The sequence below is a fragment of the Staurois parvus genome, unplaced genomic scaffold (genome assembly GCF_062004578.1).
Source record: "Staurois parvus isolate SC_StPar_1 unplaced genomic scaffold, SC_StPar_1.0 ptg000080l, whole genome shotgun sequence".
In the NCBI taxonomy this organism is placed as follows: Eukaryota; Metazoa; Chordata; class Amphibia; order Anura; family Ranidae; genus Staurois; species Staurois parvus.
In genome coordinates, this window is record NW_028317876.1 from 4789565 (window position 1) to 4816725 (window position 27161).

At 40.2% G+C, this 27161-nt stretch overlaps 1 protein-coding gene across 2 annotated transcripts in view; it reads right to left on the reverse strand.

Annotated features, from left to right (window-relative positions):
• Nucleotides 1–23782, reverse strand: part of LOC149469160 (plasma kallikrein-like) — a 115161-nt gene extending 91379 nt beyond the window's left edge. For both annotated transcript variants that reach the window (XM_089669581.1, XM_089669582.1), the window contains exons 1-6: nt 23765–23782; nt 23594–23652; nt 18634–18793; nt 16679–16785; nt 14397–14556; nt 5591–5700 (exon numbers count right to left, since the gene is read on the reverse strand). In XM_089669581.1, the coding sequence (XP_089525707.1) occupies nt 5591–5700; nt 14397–14556; nt 16679–16785; nt 18634–18793; nt 23594–23651 (595 nt within the window). In that variant the 5' untranslated portion in view covers nt 23652; nt 23765–23782. The remainder of the gene's footprint in view (nt 1–5590; nt 5701–14396; nt 14557–16678; nt 16786–18633; nt 18794–23593; nt 23653–23764) is intronic.
• Nucleotides 23783–27161: the final 3379 nt, after the last annotated feature.

Sequence of the window (27161 nt, forward strand, 5' to 3'; positions counted from 1 at the left end):
TGTCTGTGCAAGTAACAATTCTGTGTCTGTGCAAGTAACAATTTTGTGTCTGTGAGAGTAACAATTCTCTGGCACTCAGTAACAATTCTGTCTGTCCCTGAGTAACAATTCTCTGGCACTCAGTAACAATTCTGTCTGTCCCTGAGTAACAATTCTGTCTGTCCCTGAGTATGAATTCTGTGGACCTGAGTAAGAATTCTCTGGCACTCAGTAACAATTCTGTCTGTCCCTGAGTATGAATTCTGTGGCCCTGAGTAACAATTGTGTGTCTGTGCAAGTAACAATTCTGTGTCTGTGCAAGTAACAATTTTGTGTCTGTGAGAGTAACAATTCTCTGGCACTCAGTAACAATTCTGTCTGTCCCTGAGTAACAATTCTCTGGCACTCAGTAACAATTCTGTCTGTCCCTGAGTAACAATTCTCTGGCACTCAGTAACAATTCTGTCTGTCCCTGAGTAACAATTCTGTCTGTCCCTGAGAATGAATTCTGTGGCCCTGAGTAAGAATTCTCTGGCACTCAGTAACAATTCTGTCTGTCCCTGAGTAACAATTCTCTGGCACTCAGTAACAATTCTGTCTGTCCCTGAGTAAAAATTCTGTGGCCCTAATAACGTTTCTGTGGCCCTAAGTAACAATTCTCTGGCACTGAGTAACAATTCTGTCTGTCCCTGAGTATGAATTCTGTGGCCCTAACTAGCGTTTCTTTGTCCCTAAAGAACGATTCTGTGGCCCTCATTAACAAGTCTGTGTCCCTGAGTAATGGTTCTCTGTCCCTAAGTAACTTCTCTCTGTCCCCAAGTATTGTTTCTGTGGCCCTAACTCTGTCCCTGTCCCTAGTACAGAGCGGTCTGCCTCTGTTCAATGACTGCAGGCAAATGAAGATTTCCAAAATGGCCGCTATATATACCTCGACCATTACACAGTGCTGGCTGGCTGGCTGCTGATTGGCTGATGCGATCACATGTCGTTGAGGAATGCATTATGGGGCAGCGCGCCTTGTCTGCGCGCCTTCCCCGACATCCCCGCTCCGTCGCCGCACATGTCAGCCGCCATTTTCGGAAAAATTTCGATTCGCGCGTCCGAATTAGGCTGTTTTTCGGATTCGGCACGAATCGAAATTTTTCCGAAATTCGACTCGAATTCCACTTCGGATACTTCGATTCGCTCATCTCTAATGAGTATCATTCAAAAGTACTTAAGTATTGTTTGCTTTTATCATTCAGTTTTGATGTGAATGGACATTCCTGAACAAAACTCACATTTACAGTTTTAAATTCCCAAAACAAACATAATTTTGACCCCATTAATGATTAGAAAAGTAAAAAAATATTCGTAAAATGAATTTTTTTTAATGAAGTTATACTACTGTATGACCAGTTTTACCACTGTATGCATGAAGGAAGGCAAATATTACATTCCCACAAATTTCAATACATACTACTTTCATTGTTACTTTAGTGAAGCTCACAAAAATAGACATTTTAAAACACTCTAAAGACACCCTAAAGCCGCTTAAGACACTCTAGCCCACAGGTGTCAAACTGGCAGCCCTCCAACTGTTGCCAAGCTGCAAGTCCCATGAGGCATTGCAAGATTGACAGTTACAAGCATGACTCCCAAAGGTAGAGGCATGATTGGACTTGTAGTTTCGCAACAGCTGGAGGGCCCCTGCTAGCCTAGTCCCAACTCGGACCTCCAACATAACTATGAACCAAGCACTATCCCAATCCACACCTTTTAAACAGATAATGACATAACTGTAATGATCTAATCACTGGCTTCAGAACAGCAGGGTCAGCTGCCTTCTGTTTGCAAGTGATCAGATCATCACATAACAGCTCAACCCATGGATATAAGGTGACTCAGGACCAAGACAGTGAGAAGTGCATTCAGTTTGGATCCATCTGTCATTTTTTCAGACGGCTGCCGACTGAACGACAAGGTGGGGTTTATTTACTAAAGCTGGAGAGTCCAAAATCAGACTCCCTTCTGCATAGAAACCAATCAGCTTCTAACCTCAGCTTGTTCAATGAAGCTTTGGCAATGAAACCTGGAAGCTGATTGGTTTCTATGCAGAAGGGAGTCTGATTTTGGACTCTCCAGCTTTAGTAAATAAACCCCGGTATGTCTACTAGTGGGCGGATATAAATGGATGATCATTTTTTAAAATCCACCTGCAGCAGTGCCTGTTCATGTTCCTTTTTTTAAATGGAACAAGGCTGCATCCTTTTCTATTTAAATGGATCTGGATAGATGAAAATGGGTGTCATTTGTTTCATGTCCATTTTTAGACATTAGCAGATTTTTATCCCATTAGCAGATCTCCTGCTAATTGGAGTAGAGAGGGACATATATCATATCATTGCCCACTCAGTTTATGCAGAGTGGACATGGCAGACCTAGCTGAGCTCTATGGATGGCCAGGTGTAAAAGGACTCTGATGGCTACCTCCAATCCAGTCTTTCAAAGCAGAAAAGGACCCAAGCCTTTTACATGTTTTTTCCATGGACCTTCTGATCAGGTCTGCATGAAAAACTGACAGGAGGACTTGACTTAAATGCCCATGTGAAAGGGTCCTTGGACCTTATTTAACCGTTGTATGGGTACGTCCAATCACAGCAGCGCTTTTCACACCCAGCCATTTTTGTACTGTGGCCGGGTGAGAAAAGTGCAGTTGTGATGCGACGTACCGATATAACCTGTCAGAACTTGTGGCCTCGCAGTGGTGCGATCTTGTGATGGCTGTGTCCCTCGGGCACAGCACATCACAAATAGGGATATGGGCTCTTTGATTTCCCTCCCAATCATGTTATGGCTGTGTTCAATCACAGCCATCATACAATGTAAACAGCGGCATGTGCCTCTGTGTCAGCTTACCTCCTGAGCTCAGTGAGAGCTCAGTAGGGGAGGGATGCTGCAGCCTGTCAGCTATCTCAGCATCTGTACCAGTGTCCCATCAACAATTTACACAGTGTGCAGTGCACTTAAATGTCTGTCACAGTGTACCAGTGTCCCATCAACATCTGCAATAGTGTACCATTGCAACATCAACATCTGTCAGTGTCCCACTGCAACATCAACATGTATATGTGCCACTAATAGACCGTCAACATCTGTCGATGTCCGCCAGTGGACGATCAACATCTGTCAGTGTGTACAAGTGCAAAAAAACATCTGTCACAGTGTACCAGTGTGCCATAAACATCTCAAATAGTGTTCCATTGCAACATCAACATCTGTCGGTGTCCCCAACATCTGTTAGTGTACCAGTGTCCCATCAATATCTGTCACAGTGTGCCAGTGGGGGTGTGATCAGATGCTTTTAGGGCAGAGGAGACATCTAGGGTCTAACAGACTTCAGATCTCTTCATAAAGAGTACCTGTCACTCTATTGCTCTCACAAGTGATGTTTACATTCTTTGTGACAACAATTAAAGTAAAAAATAAAAATAAACAGCATAAAAATAAAATGAAATAAATAATTTAAAAAATGTGAAGTGCCCCCCATCCCCCCATGCTCGTATGCAAAGGCAAATGCTTGCATTTATGCACACATAAACAGCAATTGCACCACACATGTGAAGTATTGTTGCAAACGACAGAGCAAGAATGATAATTCTAGTACAAGACCTCTTTTGTAACTCTAAACTGGTAACCTGTAAAGACTAATAAAGCATCGCCCATGGAGATTTTTAAATACCATTCCAAAAGCATGCACAATGTTATTTATTTATTCAGCACACCATATTTTATCGTTTACAAAAAAAATGGGTATTATATTGTGTTTGTGTGCATTAAAATTTGTTATAGTGTATTTTTTCCCCAAAAATGTGTCTGAAAAACTGTTGCGCAAATACCATGTGACATAAAAAAAAATAGCAAAACCCACCATTTTATTCTCTAATGCTTCTGCTAAAAAATATATAATGTTTGGGGGTTCTAAGTAATTTTTACTTGTGAACAAAAAGGGGTTTATTTACTAAACCTGGTTGACTCAGAATCTTGTCCACTTCTGCATAAAAACCAATCAGCTTCCAGGTTTTATTGCTGAAGCTTAACTGAACATGCTAAGGTTAGAAGCTGATTGGCTACCATGCACAGGTGCCCAAGATTCTGAGTCAACCAGGTTTAGTAAATAAACCCCCAAGTGTCAGAAGTGGTCTTAAAGTGGATAATGTCTAATGCTCCTTGAAAATTGGGCCTTTCTATGTGGCTACACTGTGGAAAAGTCCAACATGTGGTATCTCCATACTCAGGAGTAGCAGAATGTGTTTTGGAGTGTAGTTGCCGTGTATGAGAAATAACTTATTAATATGACATTTTTATGAGAAAAACTAATTTTATTTAATTTCTTCATTTTCCAAAGAAAAAAATTACTGAAAAAAAAAATCACCATGCCCCGTACTAAATACCTTGGACTGTCTACTTTCCAAAAAGGGGTCATTTGGCGGGTATTTGTACTGTCCTGGCATGTTAGAGCCTCAGGATATAAGATAGGCAGTCAGTACATCGGGTGTGATCAATTTTGAATAATAGGTGCCATAGCTTGTAGACTATAATTTTCACACAGACCAAATAATATGCACTGATTTGGGTTATTTTTACCAAAGAAATTTTGCAGTATAAATGTTGGTCAAAATGTATGAAGAAAAATTACTTAATTTCAAAATGTTATAACAGAAACACTTTTTTTCCAAAATTTTCATTCTTTTTTTGTTTATAGTGCAGAATTATTTTTTTTAAAGCCCAGTGGTGATTAAATACTATCAAAAGAAAGCTCTATTTGTGTGGAAAAAATAATTAAAAATTTCATATGGGGACAGTATTTTTGAGTAATTGTCATTCAAAATGTAAGAGCACTGAACGCTGAGAATTGGCCTGGGCAGAAAGGTGGTGAAAGTGCCCTGTATGGTTGAAATGTATTACAGAAAAAAGAAGTATTTCCAGGTGCCATTTTAAGACAATGTCCAGGCATTGAACTTGTCAATATATAGGCTGGTTTATGTAATTTACTACATGTTACACATTCACAAAGTGATTCAATCAGTTGACAATAACATTGAACTGATTTCATGCTGTTATTTTTGTTTACTGCTGACAACTTTGAGCTCATTACATCCATGTTGTTCAATCTCTCATCTGTGTGCCCCTACTAACATTCAAATGCAGAAATTATTTTTTACTTTTTATATCATGAGTCACAAGCATTCAGAACATATTTAGCAATTCCCATCATATTATACACATCAGTCATTCACTAAAATGAGCCCTCACTAGAAGAGATTTTAATCTTCAACAATGAATTAAGCATGGTCTCAAAAAATGACATACAATAGCCTATGATAAATGGATTTCATTGTTGCTTGTAAATGAAGTTATCAGCAATAATTTGGGTCACAGGTAGGTGATCAAAGCCATGAGACACTTACAAGGTACATGCTCATCAATAAGACATTGATATCTCCTTGGAAACCATACACTGTTTCCTGTTCATTAATGAATGTATGTCAGGTTAATTGTTTCTGCATGCTTCCACCCCCATAGTTACCACCATTTAATGACATGTTTGTTCATAAAATGTGACATTCACCTATTGAAGATTTTCCACAGGACTTTAATGAGAAGCCGGTTATGACATTGGAGAGATGTCTTATTTTTGTTGGTGTTCCTTTTCCAGAGTACTTTAGGTAACACAGGTTTCTGGAGAACAAAAGAGAGAACAAGGTATGAGATCACACCACCACAGAAAAAAGAAAACATTTACCACAAGTAGCTGTATACAATTTACTTTTAAATGATAAAATTACATAGAAAAAATAAAATAATATGTATTTTGAGGGTAAACATTTTAACAGAATGCATCCATGACTCTGGTGTCATAAGCATTTCACAACTGAAACCGTTGAAACTGTTATTTAAGGAACCATACCCTCAGCAACAGAGAGCATTTTGATGTGTAGAGTTTGTTTGCAGTGGACTGCCATTTAACTATGGATACGGCTTAGATCCCGCAGCAGGACTAGTAGGGTTCAACACCAATGCTTTGGCTTACAAGTTGGGGAATATGCAGGTTAGATTGAAGCAGAACTTAAGCCAAAAATAACAAGATAAAATGTAATAGACAATTAAAAAACAATAACAGCTTCTCCTGTAATATTCACCTTCTATCCAAAGAACATAATGGTGAAATCAATAAATCTGCTAAATATAGTAGTCAGGAGGGATGAACTTTGGGTTCTGGTCAACCATGAGTTCGACTTTAACCCAAGCTGTTTGCAGTTCGAGAAAATGATGAATTCATGAGGACCTTTAAAGTTATAGCAGCCAATTATCAATAATGAATTGTGGTCAGGTAGCTTTGAAGAGTTAATAGTGGGGATTTTCTTATGGGCCAGCCTCCTCCTTATAAAAGTGTAGCCAAGTACTTGGCTGAAGGAGCAAGACAAGTACTGCAGCACACTTGATCTGTGACCAAAAAGACAATCTGGACTTCAGTGCACTGCCACCTGCTGTCAGCAGGGGGATCAGGTGAGTCAATGGTGCCCCATAGACTTTGAAGGTGGTAACAATGATGTGTGAAAATTTAAGTCCAGGAGAGGAGAGTTATTGTGGACTTCCATTACTCAATGTCCTACAGCTCCCAGGGGAGGCTGGGACAGGGGAGGAGAAAAGAGCGGTATCTTCCCAGGCTGCAGTCTTTCTGCTGTGGGTGATTGAAGTGACAATATCCCCCGTTCAGACTTGATGGAAGCTGGAGCAGAGGCCTCGGGCTTACAGCTGGGAATCAAGAGAGAGGGAGCATTGGGACTGGGACTATGTCATTACCAAAGGAAGCCTCGTGCACCAATGGCAAGATGGGCTCCCATGCTAGCTGGCTGAAGGGAAGGGTGTAACAATGTAAATCCAGATAAGCCATCCTACAAGGACTCCTAGTATTGCCTAAGGGAATAGGAATAGTTCTAAGGAGACCTGAGCTATAGTTTATCTACCTCTAGAATGCACCCCAGACTAACAATAGAACTACCACTCATATTGCAGTTGATGCCTATATGCACTGTTTAGTGTTTATTTATGAATTGACCCCAGTCAAGTGGTACAGAAATCTGTTCAAAGTTACCTTTGCATAGTGATTACTTTGTCTAGCAAACAGTGTTTGAATCTATATGCCGTATGCTCATTAATGCTCGTACCGTCATCTACCCTAAACTGCACCCATACATTGAGTTCATTTACCACTAAATTGACTTGTGTCTATTTCCTGATATTAGCTCACCATCAAGTTAAAGGCATCATCCAATCAGATGTGTCAGAGGGGCTGAGGTCATTCTTGGAGTCGAGGTGCAGAACAGAGGACCCAAATTACTAAGCCGCTCCATCAGAGGTAGTGCTACAAAAGTCAGGGTTCCCAGCAGCCTTTTGTCATTATGTGTTTGAGGAGAATAGAGAGTAGGTAGATTATTTGTAGGGAGAGATAGATCCTGCTTTACTATACAGCACTAAACAGTGCATTATACAGTCATGTACTATGTTTATAATGCATAGACCCAGCAGTCCTTTAAGATGCCATGCCCCTTCTCCCAGCATTTTTTTGTGTGCTTTATTGGAGTTTTTTTCTTTGATTTCACATTTCCATATTTCTTCTTTGCCTTCATTTCAGAAAAAGATACAGGATTTTTTGATTTGTAACCTAAAACTTGCCTGGTCTTCCCCTCTTAAATTGTGTCCTATTGAATCTACTTACACAATCTGCATCAATTGTGTCTCTACCTGTCAGGGGTCAGGTGTTCTGCCGCGATGCGCCGGGTGTCGCATCCGCAGAACACGGACACACTCTAGCCAGCGGGCAGCAGGACCTGGGCGATCACGGCGGCCGCGCATGCGCACTCGCGATCGGGGACACACGCCTGGCACCAATGACAGTGCAGGGTGCGCTATTTAAATGGGATAGGAGGTATGTCAATTGCCATTTGGTCTTATTGTCCTGTTCCTGTTATCTGATCCTGTGAAGCTTCCTGTTGCCGACCTCTGCATTGATCTTGACCCTATTGATTGTCTCCTGCTTGACCCCTGGCTTGACCTGACCATTCTTCTGCCTGATCCTCTGTACCGCGCTGCCCGTTAGTTGCTGAACCCGGCTCGTGACCCTGACCATTCTCTGCATGCTCCTCCGGTACCACGCTGCCCGCACATTGCTGACCTGGCCCGTCTGACTACGCCTTACTTTACTCTGATGGTCCATCCATCCTGCACGGATCTGTCCCTGTTACCAGGCCTGCCAGCCTCTTCACGTCAGGCTCCATTTCCCGCACACCCCTGACGGTGCTCTCTACCACTGCCGGACGTACTCAGGGGTCATGACCTGGTCTCAGTCTGCTCCAAGTCCATCCCCACTATCAGGGGCCCTGGTGAATAAGCAGACTGGGACTTAGACCCCGCACCCTGAGGAACCCCACGCTGTGGGTTGCTAGAGACACCGCTAGATGGTGCTTGACACTACCATTTAAACTATGGGTTAATGAAACTGCTTAAATAGTTTGCATTGAGTCTGTACAATGTTTCTGGATCTTTTGTCTGTGAAATAATATACTCTCATTTTAAATTTTGGATTAGAGACCTTCCTGAGTTATCCATATGAAATTCTGACCTAGTAAAACCTCTTACAAGATGTGCCATAAGGATTTAGCCATTGGTTGAATATGGGGCCTGAAGGAGAGGTAAGAGTTTAGGGTTACACCTAGCACCCTGGCATGTGGTCCAATAGCTGTGCTGTTGACATCAATGGTACAGTCATGAGGGGCGGATCAGGGAGGGGGAAATATTACAAGCTCAGTTTTACTTGAGGTGATTGTAGCCGTATTAGTGCACTTGCGACAGAAACAATTGAGTACTGACGTGATACCTTTTTTATTTGCACTAACATACAATTTTGAGGATAAGCTTTCGGGGTATGTCCCCTTCTTCAAGGTCCAGGCAGTACTATTTCACAAAGTTTTAGCAGAATGTTAGAAGAGATGTTGAAAGGGGAGAATAAAAAAACAGAAAGAAACACACAAACAAATGTACACAGCAATGGTTATAAAACTAGAGATAAGACACAGCAAAAGCAAAGACTGGGGGGGGGGGGACAGCACTCACAGAGGGGGTCGTAAAACTGTTGGATAATGATCAAGGAATCCCATGTTCAAATGTGTTAAATGTAGCAAAGGATCTTATGTTGGCAAAACAGGACAGAAGTTGCAAACAAGGATGAATTTGCACAGACATACCATCAAGGAACATAAAGAAGATGACTTTTGCACACCTGTGGGACACCATTTCGCACAACCAGACCACACCTTGGGAGACCTCAATATTTTAGTTCCTAAAGGAAATTTCAAAACTATTCAGGAAAGGAAAACTTTTGAACTAAGAATGATAATTCTATTTTATACAAGAGATAACGGCCTTAATTTGGACATGGGATTCCTCACTCATTATCGTTTTACGACCCCTTCTGTGAGTGTTGTTCCCCCCACCCCTGCAGTCTTTGCTTTTGCTGTGATTTATCTCTAGTCTAATAACCATTGCTGTCTACATTTGTTTGTGTGTGTTTCTTTCTGGGGGGTTTTTTTCTCCCCCTTTCAACATCTCTTCTAAAATTCTGCTAAAACTTTGTGAAATAGTACTGTCTGGACCTTGAAGAAGGGGACATACCCCAAAAGCTTGTCCTCAAAATTGTATGTTAGTGAAAATAAAAAAAGTATCATGTCAGTACTCAATTGTTTCTGAAGCTCAGTTTTAGAAAGATTGAGTTTGAGGAAGTGGTGTGACATCCATACTGATACATCGCTCAGTAAATTTGTGATACATGAGGAGATCAAGGGGGACCACCGCCCCACAATCAGCGCCCCCACCCACCCGTAAACCTGATCCCCTGCAGCTACCCTGCAGCCGCTGAATTCCCTCCTCTGCCTCTCCCACCAGCAGGTATTGTAGAGGATTTGAAGGCAGCAGAACATGTCCCCCCTGCCACTCCAACCCCCGCAATGGCACCTAACTCACCGATCCAACTTGCTGCTGGATAGCATTCTCTGCCCAGGGGCCAGCAGATTTTTTTTGTGTTGCCTAGGGCAGCAAAAAACCTAAATATACCACTGCACAGTGCATGCCCCTGCAAGGCTGTGTTTACCCACACAGGTGTTCCATGCATCTCCGTGCACACAGTCCCATTGATGTCATTTGGGATGTAGCAACTGCACAAACACAGCCTTTGCTCCCAATTTGACATCCATGTGGGTCCGGGTGCATGTCCCTGAGCTCACACTGTCTGCATTTGGGGTCGTATACCCACACCCACACAAATGTCAGATTGGAACAGTGGCTATGCCCATGCAACCATTGCATCCCAATTGACATGGATGGGACTGCCTGCACGGGAATGCACAGAACACCTGGGCATCCCCATGCAGGTAAACATAGTCCTCAATAGGCCTGGTTAACAAGGCCTTAGTAGCAATTTAGCAGGAATTACTAAAACGTTAGTTTGTGTTTGTATGCAGTAATAATAATTTTAGTGTATTTTTAGTGAAAATAGCGATTTAATGAACATTTACACAACTATTGCAGGGCCTAAAAAAATCAGTAGCACTTTATTGTATTCTACAGATCATGTACTTTCTGAAAATGTATGGTTTGGAGGTCCTTTCAAATCCTGAAAGCTGTAAGTGAAAAATGGTAACCTTCAGATTTTGAGACTAAATTGTTTTTAGTTACAGTTTTGCGCACATTCTGGTTTCATCATTACACAAACAAGCGCAATTTAAAATTTACAAATAGTTTTTATTTATTAACTCAATACAGTTTTAATTTCTATATTTTGTAAATTTTGCCAAGTATGTATCCGCTAATAATTATTTTAGTGTATTTTAAGAGAAAATAGCGATTTGATAAATATTTGTGCAACTATTGGGCCTAAAAAATCAGTAGCACATTTTTTTTATTCTATAGATTATGTGCTTTCAGAAAATATATGGTTTGGGGGGGCCTTTTACAAATCCTTAAAGTTGTACATGAAAAATAACCTCTAGATTTTTAGAATAAACTGTTTTTTTCACAGTTTTGAATACCTTCCTTTTTCCCCATTTCACAAAATTTAAAATTTACAAATATTTGTTATTTATGAACTCAGAACAGTTCTAACTTTTATATTTAGTAGAAATTTAGCAGGAATTTTATACATTTTGCCATGTATGTATCTGCTAATAATGATTTTAGTGTATTTTTAGCAAAAATATTGACTTTATAAACATCTACGCAAATATCACAGGGCCTAAAAATCAGTAGCACTTTCTTTTTTATTCTACTACTCCTATGCTTTCAGAATATATATGGTTTGGGGGGGTCCTTCAAAAACTCTGAAAGCTGTAAATGAAAAATGAAAACCTCCAGGTTGTTAGAGAAATTTGGATATTTACATTTTTTCGTATGTTCAATTTTCACCATTTTGCAAAAAGGCGCATTTAAAATGTACAGCTATTTGTTATTTATTAACGTAATACAGGTAAAACATTTATATTTAGCAGGAATTACAGGAATTATGTAGAATTATATTTTGAGCATCCTGAATGAGGTGGAAGCTCAGGCACCTACTAGAGAGGTGATAAGGAGATCCCTATTTCAGGTATGCAACTTAATACTATTGTATTGAAAATCCAAAGATCCACCCTCCTAAGGGAATGGATTAGACGTGTCAGGGATACCTTGAGGTTGGAACACTATATCTACTTGTACAGGGGGTGTTCAGGCAAATTTGAGAAGGTATGGGCAAATTGGTTAGATGTTTCAGGTCTTGCCCCGATGGAATTAACCATGGACAGGCTTTTACGTGTTCATATTGAGTGAGAGGGATAAGCATGTTGTTTTGCTATATCGCTTAAACACGTTTGTACTACCTTTTCTTGAAACAAAACTTGTTAATACGTCTTGGTTTCAAAGTTTTGACGCTGCAAAGGCAATGCTTAAATTGTATGTGAATTAGCCTGGCTATGTATATTTATTTCCAATAAAGCTTTTCTTGGATAAAAGTGCATATATTGGTTAACCCTTGAGGTTATGGAGGAGTGGTGTGTAACAAGGAGAAGCGGCCAGCTGGGGAGAGGAAGCAGTGGTGAATAGTAATGGAGGTTCAGTAGGTGGAGTGGCCTGGCACTTGGCATTTTACTGAGTAGTTGGAGTCTCCATACTGGGTTCCACTGTGGGACAGAACATTCCTATGGACTATGCCTGGAATCATGTATGTGCAAAACCTTGCAAGATGAAATGTGGTAGCTTCCCTCTGTGCCTTTGGGCCGGACAAGTTTAATAGCACAGAGTTCTGTGTCGGGACAAGCTGGTGGAGGTAAGACAGTGTTCTGCACAACTTTCTCAACATAACTTCATAGTCTAGGGCCAGGACAGATAGGAACAGATCATGTTGCTGGCTGAAGAATTGACTCAGTCCTTCTGTGTGCGGGGCTTTGTGTTACGGTTTGGGCCTAACCCACATGAAATACGTGTACAACTATTAAGAAGCTAATAATGGCTAACTAATCAAGTGGTTGCCACTGCACACATATCAGAAAGAAAATGGGCCTGGTTGTGTATCAAAGTCTTTAGTACATATAGTTCAAAAGACAGAGCAGCACTCACAGGTCTTAAGAGGTGGGTGTACATTGAAGATTTTATTTCAACATTTCGACGAGGCATAAGCTCACCCTCAGGTAGATGTGCGTGTGCTTGTGAACGTCAAAATAAAATCTTCACTGTGCATTCATCTCTCAAGACCTGTGAGTGCCACTCTCCCTTTTGGACTATAAGAAGCTAATGGCTGGTAGTTTCCAGGAACACCATGCAATAGAATACACCAGAAGCATGTGACCAGAGGCATGATTTGGAGCCTGATACTTTTACCCCAACTCAACAATCCACCAGATCTGTCATAGCCTCCCTCCATCAGAGAGTCTTTTTAGCTTCTGTAGACATCAACAATGCTTATTTCCACATCCTTAATGTTCCAGAATATCAACATTAACAGTTTTTTTGCCATGAACACAATATACTGTCAGTTTGTAGCTCTATCATATGCACCTCAAGTGCTCACCAAAGTTTTTCCCCTGTGCGAGCATTGCTTTGCTCCACGGGGTATTGCCATCATGGAAAAACTCAACAACCTCTTGTTGAGAAGACAGTCAGCAAACATTCTGGCTGTCAAAGTGATGCAGACAATCTAGACCCTAAAAAGGTACAGTTTTATTCTGAACCTTTAAAAGCAACACTAGATGCTACATATTGCTTGAACTTTCTTGGTCTTTCTAGCTCATCGACTTTCTTGGAAAATCATCACCATATATGCAAGTCATAAACACATTATCGGTGTAGGTGGGTTTGTCATCAAAAGAATATTGTCTCTCAATCAACATTTTGGAGTTACAGGCAATTTGGCTGTTCCTGCAATGCTGGACATCTAGATCAATCACCAGGAGGGAACCAGAATTCTAGACTGGACAGAACTCCTAGTTCCAGGTTTGTTTGCAATTAGCATTCAATGCATGGGCAATTCACAAAAAACTACCTGAGCTGACAGCTTCTAGGGTCAGGAGAATGGTCTTTACACCCGGAAGTATTTCAGGACCTGTGTCACAGGTGGGGGATGCTGGATGTGGCCTCCAGATTCAGCATTAACAATCTGAGCAGTACAAAGAAATGGCAACCACCCCAATCTATAACTGGCCTTTGCAGCAAGGAGCACATGGAAGGGCGATGCATATATCAAACAAAAAAAAGTAAAATTCCCAGCTCAACTTACCAGCCAGCCTGCAATCAACAAAATTACCTGTCTAACAGTTTGTGTTAAAAGCATTTGCAAATACATGCATAAGCTGCAGATCCTCTTCATAGCATCCCATTATTTTCTGAAGTCCCAACTCTATAATTTTGAGAACCTCCATAGTAAAAGCACATGTAAAATAATGAATAAACTGAAGGCAGGTTAGCCTGAAGGAAGCCCACCCTTCCTTAAAAGCACAGGGGTGCACTGGACACCTAGCATATAGCACAATGGCAGCTAAGGTGTCCAGTGCTCCTTTCACCAGTATATCAACAATACAAATGGCACAAGCTCTATTACAACACATTTTGCAGCTTTGCCTGGCATTTACATGTGCATTAAGCTTCTGCAGCTATTTTTAGGCACCTGTAGGTGTCTGCACTTTAAACATTCTAGCGGCTATATTTGATTTTATTTTTTATTTTTTTAATTGTTAAGATCTGCTTAACAATTTATGGATAGCTCAAAGGTTAGGGGCACAAGAGCACTCTTATTTTAACTTACAGTGGCAAGAAAAATACTTCACATTTTCCATTTGCATTAAAATACTCACCGTAGCTGCACACTGTGAAACTTCTCTGTAACATATGTAAAGAACTGACAATGAATACTGTTGGTACAGTGCTCCTTGCATTGCTCCACGCTTGTTAGTTTACTAGTGTTGTAGTTCGTCCCCATCATGTCAAGTTCTGGGAAAAGCTTATCCCTGCAGGCTGTACAAAATGAATTTTCTTGAACAATTTGGCATTAATTGTGCTCAATAATTAGAAAAGGTGCAAATTGATTCAGGTTAGCCTTGATCTCAATGATTCCATCTGACATGGATATAGATGATTCTCAGATAGTTTGAGTCAAATCAGTTTATGACAATTTGGCTGCCTACCCCATTGTACCTTTCAAGTCATCTATCTTCCCTTGTGGCTGTTTGCTATTTCCCTCAGGAGATCACCCAGAGCTGTGTCATCATTATGGAGCAACAATGCTGAGAACTTTTATTTTGCCAAAATTTCAGGGAAAAAATGGACATTTCAGCAAAATTTTTTCCATTTTGGCTAAATACATTGTAGTCAATGAGAAGGGTTTTCAACATTGTTTAGTGACATTGCTTTGTTCAATAACAAATTAATTAATCACCATGTCAGCAATTTTTGCCTAAGCAGTCTGCATCTTGACATTTGAGGTAAAAAATCAGTGAATTTCAGCAAAGGCAAAATCAGTAACTTCATAGTGCAATGAATTTCATTCCACTCATTAGTCATACTCAACCTCCATATCAAACCTTTGAAGAACTCTGCTGTGTACACCTTAAAAAAGTATCTTCCGTTTCTTGGGGGTTTTTTTTTATATAACTAGTCTCCAAGTATTTTACCATTAATTTGTCATACATATAGAAGAGCAACAAGAACAGGTTGGGTCTATGTGAAAAAGAATGACAAAAAGTCAATTGAGAGAAAAGTGAATTGTTATAAAACAAACTTGGCCAATATTTTAAAGCTACTTTGTTTCTGTTCTAAGAGTAGTGTTAGCATGCAGCCCTGACTGACACCCTCATCCTGACTTTACTACGTGGTAAATTTCTTTCCAAAGATAAAAAAAGGGAAACAATAAAGTTATCCTGAGATTTAGCATGGCTAAAGTATGTCTGACTTAACATAATCTCAGTATAGGTCCGGTTAGTAACTTGCTTAGTAGTTTGTTTGTATAAAACGCCAGCTGCTTAAATATTATCTTGGACATCAATTACAATATTAATCATTAATCTCTGCAAACTTAAAGGTCAACAGATTGATGGTCTGTAGGTGGGAGACACATTCAGCACCAACCAAATACAAATAAAGACAAACAAAACCTCTATTTTCCTAACCTATATAGAACTTGAAGCTTTGTCTTAATTAAACAAGTCAAATTATGTAATTCTAACAAGGTGGATTAGTTTTACAGGTAGTCCCCGAGTAGGTTTGTTCTTAAGGTAAATTTGTATGTAAGTTGGAACAGGTACATTTTTTAAGTGTAACTCCTGCCAAAAAAAATATTTTTTTAATTGTAGATAGCATAGGGAAGGGTTAACTGGCCATGCAGTGATGTGGTACACAAGTGCTGACAGGTCTGCCGGCCAGTAGGTGGCAGCATGTGGTGAACAGCAAGATGGCCAATTGGCGGTTTCCAGAACCAGCATGATGTCACACTGCCTCTGTTCTTAAGTATGAGTTTTATGTAAGTTGGATGTTTGTAACTCGGGGACTGCCTGTACCAGAAAACTGAGTTGTTTTTCTTTAACCTCTTCACGCCGGCCGAACGCAAATGTGCAGCCTCCCAGCGTCTAGTCCTAGATGCCGAGCAGCCGCACATTTGCGTTCTATTAAAAAAGAACATGTGCTGAGAGCGCGCGCCCTGCACGCTCCCAGCACACATGTCCGGTACTCACGGAAAGGTCTCGATCTCTTCTTTCGATTGGGACCTTTCCCGATCATGTGACTGCCGTGTCATGACGGTCACATGACCCTAAACCCCGCCCCGCCTCCCGGCTTCTGAAACCCTTTAAGGGCCGGGATGAAGGGGTTAACCATATGCTGGAAAAACCGCAAAACTTAAAGTTAGCCTGGAAATATAAGTGTAAGCACCCCACCATAATTGCTAGCTATCTATTTATGTGTAGAAAGGTTATTGTGTGAGAAGAAAACTCCTCCTATATTCCCAACCCCCACCATTAAGCAATTACAACTGAATGTCATTATATTTTATGACAATAAAATACGAATATTCTAGAGCTGGTATGTGCAATAGAGAGTAAACTATTTACTATGCTATATATAAAAAGGAAATAGAAAGACTTACTATATATTTTCGTTCTGCAGTGTTTCAAAGAATATCCTGAAACGGCTCCAGTTAATGATGCTTCTGGTAGAGTTAGTTTAACGCTGTCCTTTAGAAAGCATGCAAATCTGTTTTATTGAATAGAAATTCAGTGTTATTAGTATGAAGGTACTGTGTTTTGTAATAAAATTTACCATTGGCAATGAATATTCTTTTCATTAATTGTGTATCCGAAACACAGTTCTGTTCAAAAAGTCAATCCATTCTCAGTTAGTATGTCAGCTGGTGAGCTGAATTCTTCAATACATTACAATTCTTTATTTAATACATTTGTACTACATTTTGTGTAAAAGTGCTCAAACTGCTTTAGAGCCTGTGATATGTGAAAATGAATATACAGTATGTACTCCAAACAATTATGTGTGCGCTTGACTGCTGCTGCTATATTATATACTGTAATAAAGTTATGCTACACTATGGTGGTTCCCCTACTATCTGCCTGAGTGATTCGAGCTTCCAGAAGGGGTAAAGCTTCCACTGTGGAAGAGATGGAGTTGGAGGATAACAAGAAAGGAGAGAGGCTGACAACCACTGGCAATACCCAGGAGGATGAAAACTAAAAGCGTATTTTGACTCATATGCTGAAAGGTACGGGGTCAATATTTTCTGGTGAGTGCAGGAGAACTGGGACAGCACACGTACTGGTTTGCATGAAGTGCAGAGAAGAATGTATATTATTGCACTGGCAAACTATTTATGAAATAAGCACCATTAACACTGGTTGGAAGGGACTTTTAGGCCTTATGAAAGGGTATATACCAGTGTGCAGAGGGTCCTTCAGTATTTCTGGTGTAAATATGTGGTTACACCCCTTTAGCACCTGATGGATAAATGTATGCACTAGCTATTGGGATTCACAGGTATCTCTTGTTTGTTGTATTGTTGGGTCAGTAGCCAGACCTGAACCTTGTAGCTCTCCCCATTGTGTCTTTTCCCCTATGCTAGCATTGTGTCCACAGTAGCATTTGAGTAGGCAGAGCAGCGTAGGACTGGCCATAGAGGGATTACTTTGATGCAGTTGGCCAGCTTAAGCATGTATTGCAATATGTGTGAACTAAATATCCCTATTTATTGCATAGTCTGCTTGAAAGGGTATATACCAGTGTGCAGAGGGTCCTTCAGAATTTCTGGTGTTAATATGTGGTTACACTCCTTTAGCACCTGATGGATAAATGTATGCACTAACTGTTGGGATTTGAGCACAGGTATCTCTTGTTTGTTTTAGGCCTTATGCACACAGGGCATTTTTGCAGCCACTTTTAAGGGCATCAGGCGTTTTTTTCTACTGCCATGTTATCCTATGTGTCCATGCACACAGAGACTTTTAGAGGCTTTCATTAGCAGTAGCGTTTACCAGCAGGGATAAAAAAACATGGCCAGTGCATCCAGAAGCAGCAGGGTTTTGGCAGAAAAAATGCTTGACTCGTGTAAAGGCATTAAGCGCTTGAGTGTCAATGGCCAGAATATTAATATTCTGGCCAATGAAAATAATTAATGCTCAAGTGCTTGATGCCTGTAAATATGCCTAAAAACTTGTAAAAGCGTTACACACTTTGACAAGCGTCAGGCGTTTTTTCTGCCAAGAGGAGGAGTAATTATAAAACGTCTTGTGTGCATGTGGCCTTATATATGAGGAATTGTTTTGTTTTCCTTGATGATGAATTTATGATGCTGTTTATTTATTGATTGATTGATTGATTTTTGCGGACAGGAGGTGTTGACACTGCTGTGGTTTTATAATGTTGACATACATTACAATTCATATAGACGCCAGCACTAAGAGCTTATTATATTCTCAGCATTGCTACCACAGCTACTGGAATGGAGCAGAAAAGGTTCCCACTTCTTACATAAATTTTAGGAAAAGCATTCAGTGTTCAAAGCTGTTGTGTGTAAAGAGAAAGTGAGTACTCTACCTTTCATTTTCTTTAGGCCAGCTTGCATTAAGGTAAGAAAACATAACACAACGTGGACTGAAGGTACACACTAGCTGGCAATATTCAACATCAGGGACAAACACAGAACTCTGGTCTCCTCCTTGATAATATACACCTTGCTTCAAGCCAGGTATACAATCTAATTGACAAAAGGAAATGCATACCAGTTAAAAAAAAACTGCACAAGATATTTTACATTAAGAGTACACTTTATACAGTTACTGGAGAGTTCAGCTTTCAATATAGAGGCATGTTATAGGGTATAGCAATTCAGAGATAAGAGTTATATTGATTTAATGAACAGCCAAGGTTGGCCATAATCAGATTAATGAAAGCGAGTGGTGCTTTGCTTCGGGCATCAACAGTTTGGTAATTTGTGACCCAGCAGAGGATGGTAAGAAGTGCTTTCAATGACTAGCAATGTTCATAATTGCAAGAGGATGGTCATCAAACTTAATGAAAAATCTATCTATGAGGGAAAGGTTTTTTAACCTGTTCAATCCACTCATTTGGAACTGTTGTGAGCTGAGGTTTCCATCATTTCCCAATCCATCCAAAAAGATTTGTCCAGGTGACTGTTACTTAATATCTATGGGCAAGTTTAACTTCTGCAGCTGTTTACACTGTCAGTCATTTTTTCTTCTTGATTGAGTGTCCTATCAATTTTTTTAGTCTGAGCATAGCAGAGACACTAGAAAAAAATAACAACCTGACATTTTTATTGACATTCTAACCATAATACAATTTACCCAAAATTAAACAAAAATGTTTTGGCTTTAAAAACACTTTAATATACAGTGTGTAATGCTCTAGATCAGGGGACTCCAAACTTTCTAAATAAAGGGCCAATTTACTGTCCTTTAAACTTTAGGGGTGCCGGGATGTGGCCGCTGGGAGTAGAAAATGCCCTGGCATCGGTGGTAATAAACAATGCCATAGACTTGGTGGTCAGCAGGAGTACGGATCAACATTGTGTCAGTGGGAAAATTAGTTTCTCATCCCTGGTGTCAGTGGGAGGAATAGTGACCCATTGTTGGTGTCAGTGGGAGGAATAATGCCCCATTGTTGGTGTCAGTGGGTGGAATAGTTCCCCATTGTTGGTGTCAGTGGAAGGAAATGTGCATTGTATCAATGGGAGGATTTGTGTTCCACTGGTGGTGTCAGTTTAAGGAATACCCATATGGAAGAAAAATATATATGAAATATATATTAAAAATATTCAGCCCAAATATATTGACATATATTTGAAGTACTACAATTTTGGCCATATTCAATATATTTCAATATATATATATATATATATACTGCATGCTGAAATGCAGTATATAATTTTTTTAAATATATTCTTCATATTTTTTTTAACATACAAAAAAGTAATTGGTTTGTGTGAAAATTATAGCGTCTACAAATGATGGTATATACTCTATACTGAAATATTTTTTTTTTACCATTATTGGTGGCGATCATTGACTTATATTGGGACTGTGATAGTACGGCGGTCATTCTGACACTGGTTATCTTACACTGACATCACCAGTGAAACTACTACAGTGATCAGTGCTAAAAAAAATACACTGTCAATGTACTAATGACACTGGCTGGGAAGGGGCAGGTCTCAGCCATGAATCATGGTACCAAGTGATTGGCATGTAGGGGAGCAAATGGCAATGCAGCTGGGTGGGCAGGCTCGTACGTCCCCTACCCGGAAAAGCAGAGTCACTTATTTATAAGTCACGTATTTAGCAGTTCAACTACAGTGCGCTATCGGCAGGTGGTAGACATTTGAACTCTACTATATGAAGTACTTTCCCTTGTTGTCCCTCATGGACTGTTAAGACCTTTGAAAATATAAGATTACACCCTAACTAATGAAGATCCTGGCCCAAATTCTTGCCTCCAAAATCTGGTGTAAATGTACAGTGTATAAAAAAGGATAGAGGTTGGCTCTTTACACCCTGGTAAAGAAGGGTTCTGGACCTTCAAAACACATTGGATTATGGTGGGAGCCAAGCTTCCCAGGAAGGAAGACACCATATCCTGTTGGATTCCATGTTGGGAGTGCTGGCACCAGTAGAATGTTACCAGTGGGCAGTTGGTTCTCCTGAATGCATGGATAGACTGTACACTTATGAGTGTTTTTTTATGTTTGTACTGTACAAAATGTTTTCTTTCTGTTTTGCCTTTAAGGAGAGCGTAAGCTCCTGAATAACGGCTAAAGAATAAGGGCTAAAGAATGTGTGTGACAATATATCCTTTGGAGAGGCAGGTAAGTGCAAGACTGGAGGAAGCAACACTGGAGAAAGGCTGACAGTGAGGCTTGGTCAGTTGGAAGAGTGATTGAGAGAGGCTTGGAATTCAGGAAGTTGGGACAAGGTCGATAACCATTGTTGAAGCTTGGAGCACAGTGAGCTGGGCCTGCACTAATCTAAATTCACGGACTGTAGACAGTCTTTTGACATTTTTGCTGTGGAACCAGTTTGTGCTATACGGCACCATGTATAACAGCATGTTTGTCTAACAGAGAGGAATCTAGGAAGAGAAGAGTTAAGTTGAGACTGATTCCAGGAAGTAAACTTTGGACCTGAGATATTTGTATGCATGCAACACTGAGTGGGTGAGACTTGCTATCTTTCCCAGGATGGAGAAAGGGGTACTCAGCTGTTGTGCCTATTAATTTAATGGATAGCTATTTAAGTTTCCTGTCAGTTTTATTTTAGTTGCAACTCACAATTACACAATACCATGAAATGTGTTGTGCTGCATAGGTAAGAATGGGTCAGGTGCATCTTCTCATGCACTGCAGTGCTTTGGCTGTTTTAACGCAGCACATATTAAAGTGTGCCATTACCTGTGTTAAGGTTAGTGCGTTAACACACCTTACAGGTCCAAGGTGCAGTTCACATGAGAATCAAACAAGAACGCATTCCCCTGCAGTGCAATATTGTGGGTATTGGCACCAGCAGCTGATCGCAAAGGCAGTGCATTTTGAATGTGGTGCAGGAAACACACATGGGTCATACCTTTCCCACACAGCCTTAATACATGACAAAAGATTCCTAGACCACTATAGGTTATGTAAGGGCATAGCCATGGAAGCTTGCCTTAAGGCACTGCTTTGCTTTATTGAAAACACAATATTAATATATTATCATATAAATGAAAGCAATTCTTTTTCTGTTCTGCTGTTTTAAAAAGTAAAAAAAAAGCCCATCCTGTAAACAAAAAATTCATATTTAGGTTTGGTTCACACTGCTGAGACAGCCAAGTCGTACAACTTTGCCCGCGACTTTCTTCTGACTTTGATCCGACTCTGTTATGATTTTAGACATTAGGGTCTAGGGGCTGAAATTATACCCAAGTCACACCAAAGTAGTGCAGGAACCTTTTCTAAAGTCGGAGCAACTGGTGTAGTATCAGTTAAAATGGCTCTCTTAGGGAAGCATTGAATTTCACATGTCATGCAACTTGGGGTCTCACAAGAGATCCTATGTCGCAGCAGTGTGAACCGAGCCTTACTCCACCTCCCACCTACACCACTTAACTTAGCTGTCTTCAAGAGATAAGCTTGCCAATGACCCCTTAGCATCTGGGACAAATCTAAGAGTTTCTAACCCCCCTCCCCCCTTACTCCCTTACTCTGTACTGTGACTCTTAGTCCTGTAATGATGTAGGGGTCTGTGGATTAAAACACAGATCACAGTGGGGGACACTCCAGAAGAGTCGGTTGAAGAACATTTTCATGTCCCTGCTGGGTAGATTTCCCATCTCAATTTGTCTATTTGACCATTGTCACTAAAAAAAAAAGTGACTGAAAATCTAAAATGTTCAAGCTGTCACTAGAACTAGAGGTAAGGGGAAATTTTCCAAAGGGGACCCCTCTTCCAGTGCCAACTGTCTAAGGCAGGCCACGAGTGGAAGGAAAGAAAATTGCTTGGGGAATGACCCCCACATCTCTATTGTGTTCTGCCAGCAGGGAGGTGCAGGGAACCTTCCTGACCAGCAGAGCACAATGATTACTGTTAGTGGCTATATAGTAGCTGCTGGCAGAAATCACATTTGAAAAAAAAATCCAACAGGCCAATCAGCCTGCCCATACATGGATCAAAATTTGGCCAGTCCTTGCTGAACCAGCCAAATTCAATCTATGTATGGCTGGCTTTAGAGGGTAATTCCCATCAATTAAACACAGACAGAAAACAATAAGTTGACAGGAGTTTTATATTCTATCCAAAACTTAAAAAAGTATTGGCTTTTCATACACTTACTTTTCTTCAGATTTACCTGGCTAAAATGTTATTTGTTCAGTCCTAGTCCTAATACAAAAAAAGGAAATATGTACAAAACCACTTAACATTCCCATACAGGACATATTTTCAATAAATGTCCACACCAGGACAGAAACCCACCAGCTTTTTCACAAAAGTCTCTGCGCAATATGCAAGACTTGCTCTCTATTCAAGCGTATAACCTATTTCCAAGGTACAGCTATTATTATTTCTGTATGTTATTATTTGCTCTATCATCAGTGCTAACATATTGTGCAGCTATGTGCTGATAGAGGTGTCGCTCCAACATACCAAAAAGAAACAGAAATATAAAATACAGAAGAGAAAAGAGCATGCAGTATGTGCAGTGAAGAGGAAAGGACACAGCAACTTACATCAGTACTCAATAGCACTTTTACACTATGCTTCCTTTAATAATACAATATATAAAAATAGTAACCAATGAACAAATATATTTACATAATCATTACACATGGTAGCAAATGTTACAACTTTATGATTATTTTTTAATTGATTTTGGATTTTATTTTAAATGTGTACAGTACATGACTTGAATTAACAAGGTATTTAAATATTGTATATTTTTTTGTCCTATTCTACTGTTAGTTTTTAAAAGTCTTGAACTGTGTAAATACATGACAAGTGTTACTTACCACCAAAAGACAAAGAAAATATTGAAAAGCAGCACAACGCTGTAAAATACAATTTCATCCTAAAAGTAACAAAATATTTGTAAGCGCTTAATAAAATATTGTAAAGAAATTCACATATGCAGATACATGCAATATGCTTGCTTAAAATAGAAGACCCACTTTTTTTTTTACCTGATTTGCTTGTGTGTGTTCTCTGGACTGTGACAAAGGTAGCTGTTTGTGGCACATAAGCGTGTAGTTTTATCTAAAAAAGTGCATGTTTGCATTGTATTACAAAACTGTGTGCAAGCAATGTTTAACTGACTGTGGGCATGGTGCAGTTTGATATTTGACTATGCAGCAAACCTGCTATAATTCCTAATCATATATGAGAATGCAAACACACCAAGAAAAAGGACTCATTTTTAACCACCTACATTTAAACGTATTCCATGCACACATGACACAAACATTCATTGTCACATTATTTCATCATCACACAAGTGCTACACAAAGGTAATAAATGTCAGTCACTAAAATCCAATAAAGGCTCAAAAGCTGAACTCTGGATATATGAAATATCTGCCCTTGCAATGGGACTCCTCCACCCCCCTCCAGAAACTGCAAGGATTAGGTTCTCATTTATGCTTAATGGCCCATATACACAATAAAAAAATCCTACAAAAATTCGGCCGATTATCTGATCATTAACCAATTCCAGCTTTTCGGACAACAAAAACTGAGGGTACAAGCTAGAAAATTTTGATGGTAGATGAACACAACATCCAGTTTTTGTTTAATATGTACAGTAATCGTACTGAAATAATGGAATAGAAAAAATTGTATATAATCAGAAGTATAGAACAGCCCTACACTTCCTCTTCTACTACGCTAGAACATAACGGTGTTTGCCAAAGTAAAGATGAGAAACAAAATGGAGTCTGTTCATCATATTATCCCTATACATATAATGAAAGTTCCTCTTGTGTAACTGTTCTGTATTGGTTTTCTGTTCTTGAATTCTTTTGGTATTATATAACCTTTGTAAATATCTTGTTGTTGTTGGGACAGCTATGGTTTCTCATTTGCCTTTGTCAGCCGAGAATTCTCTTACAAGTCAATAGCATTCCGACTACATCTGCACTTTCGTGGAAAATCAGACAATAGATTTTCGATTTTCTCCGTGTGTACTAGCCCAGGGGCGAACTGACAACTCATGGGGCCCCCGAGCAATAGGGGATCATGGGGCCCCTGTGTCCTTGCCCAAACTCAAAAAGCCTATGAAAAAGGTACCAGGGGCATCTCATGGGGCCCCCTACTGACCCCGGGCCCTCGGGCAGTGCCCGAGTTTCCAAATGGTCAGTCCGCCCCTGTACTAGCCTTACTGAGCTGCATTATTTACACCAACCTGAAGGTGATACTGTACCATTTCTTAAGGCTTGCAGGAGACTATAAAGGACTAATTTTTCCCCTATTATGGGCTTGAGGTGGCCATCTTGGCAAGGACACCATTTCTTATTTACTGCCTAAATCCCACCAGTTTTAGGCAGCCATGTTGACACAGAAGACCTTAAATAGCAGATTCTGCATCATTTAGCATGTCTGCAGTGTGGGAGTAGGTTAGGGTCATAGCCCTGCTGTTTAGGTAGAGGGTTGGAGCAGTGATAGCGATAGGTACCTGATGAGGAGGAAATGACTAGGTTTTCCCTCTGTCTCTTCTGCCAGCCTCTTGGAATTGCTTTCAAGGTGACTGTAAGGACATATTATATTACTATTAGAATGTGCCGTGTTGATAAACACTACCTTTTTCTGCCTGGATACGTGTATGACCTGTAGCATATGTAGTGCTATATCTGTAAACGTAAAGCCTTATTTCTGTAATCATTCAATTTCTACAATATAAACAATGTTTAGGTATCCATATGTGTTGATTCCTCCCAATTCTCAGGTACATTGCTTACACTTATTGTAGTTGGCAGGATATGGAAACACCCTAAATGCCAGGTGTGGCCACTCCCACAGGTTGTTAACATGGTACCTGTGGGAGTAGCTTTGGCAATAATACCCAACTATAATGGCAAGTTCATCCAGCTGGCAAATTATGCAGTACGACTGGAGAGTGTAGCCCAACTGCTTCAGGTTTTGGTGACACATTTCCCTGGTCTGGCAATTAACTGGAGCTGAACTATATTGCAAGTTTCTTTTGCAAAGCCACAAGTACATATCCACATTTTTGGTGGCCCTTCAGGAGTTGTTGAAACATCTGTAAGAAAAAGACCAACAAGGCTGTCTGAGCTGGTCCCCTGAAAAAGGGTGCTGAAAACCATGTCAGAGGTGACGCAATAGTAATGCTTGTTGTTATCCTATAAGAAGTGGGTGGGAAGAGATGAAACACCAAGTGCCAGTCATTAAGGGAGAGATTGGAGACTACAAGTATGGAAAGTTACACACAATGGCATACACCCCTTGGTACTTTTACTCTCATGGGTTATCAACATGGGTATAACAAGCTTTTATAGACTGCCAAAATTGTGCTCTTCATAAAGGACTGGCTGAGCAAACCACTCCTCCCATGATTACATTGGCTGAATCTTTTGAGCTATTGATTGTGGACTTTCTGACTGTTGCAGGGACATCCTCTGGATATAATTACACTTTGGTGTTTGTAGACCAAATCAAACGTCTTTGGACACATATAGTATGAAAAAAAGGTCCTAATTTTGAATTGCAAGGGGTTTTTTTGCTCGAATTGTGCCATTGGAGTATTAGTCGTAGGTCACATTGAATTCTGTACTATCTACAAGGAAATAGAAGCATGTGATTGTTTTAATCAGACTCTGCTATGCATGACTTGAAAGATTTATTGCTGAAGCATGTAGGATTGGACCTACGTGGCCGGTAGCCGGTTACCCATGAATCTGCTCTTGGACATGCCTGCATCTAAAGAGTCACCTGTTGAGTGGGTGCAGGAGGATTGGCGCCACCTAATGAAAGCTAAGCAGGTGGCACAAGAATGAAGAATGAAATCCTACAAACAGTATATGTGAATAATCTATTACCCCTCGACCTGGGTATTGGGTTCTTGTGCATAATCCCAAATGGGAGCTGATATGGCAACCTCAGATTATCCTGTGTATTAAGTTGTGTATTAAGTTCTTTCAGAAAATCGAGAACTGCTTCACATCAACATCAGAATCTGTTGCAACTTTGTGCCTTTGGTGTCCATTGTCCTGCATAACCCTTGTTGGTTCGGGAGGTAAAAAACTGGAGTGGTAAATGCCACTTACAGAGACTCAATCACACTGTTAAGATGGTCAAGATGAACAGAATTCCTCTACTTCAAGAGCTTCAGATCCTCCCATCAAGGATGTTCTATCTGTGGGTGTTGATCAATTTCAAGATCAGAGGGTTTAGGATGAGCAGCCTTCCCCTGCTTCCAGAACCTTAGATTCTCCTGTCATGGATGCTCCATCTTCAGACAATGAGGTGGAGGGCGGGGCCTGCTTCTCTGCAAAGGCTACAAGAAGGCTTATGCCCACCAACTGTTCTGACTGTTTTGTAAACTGCTTTTGTTGTTTTCTATGTTAGT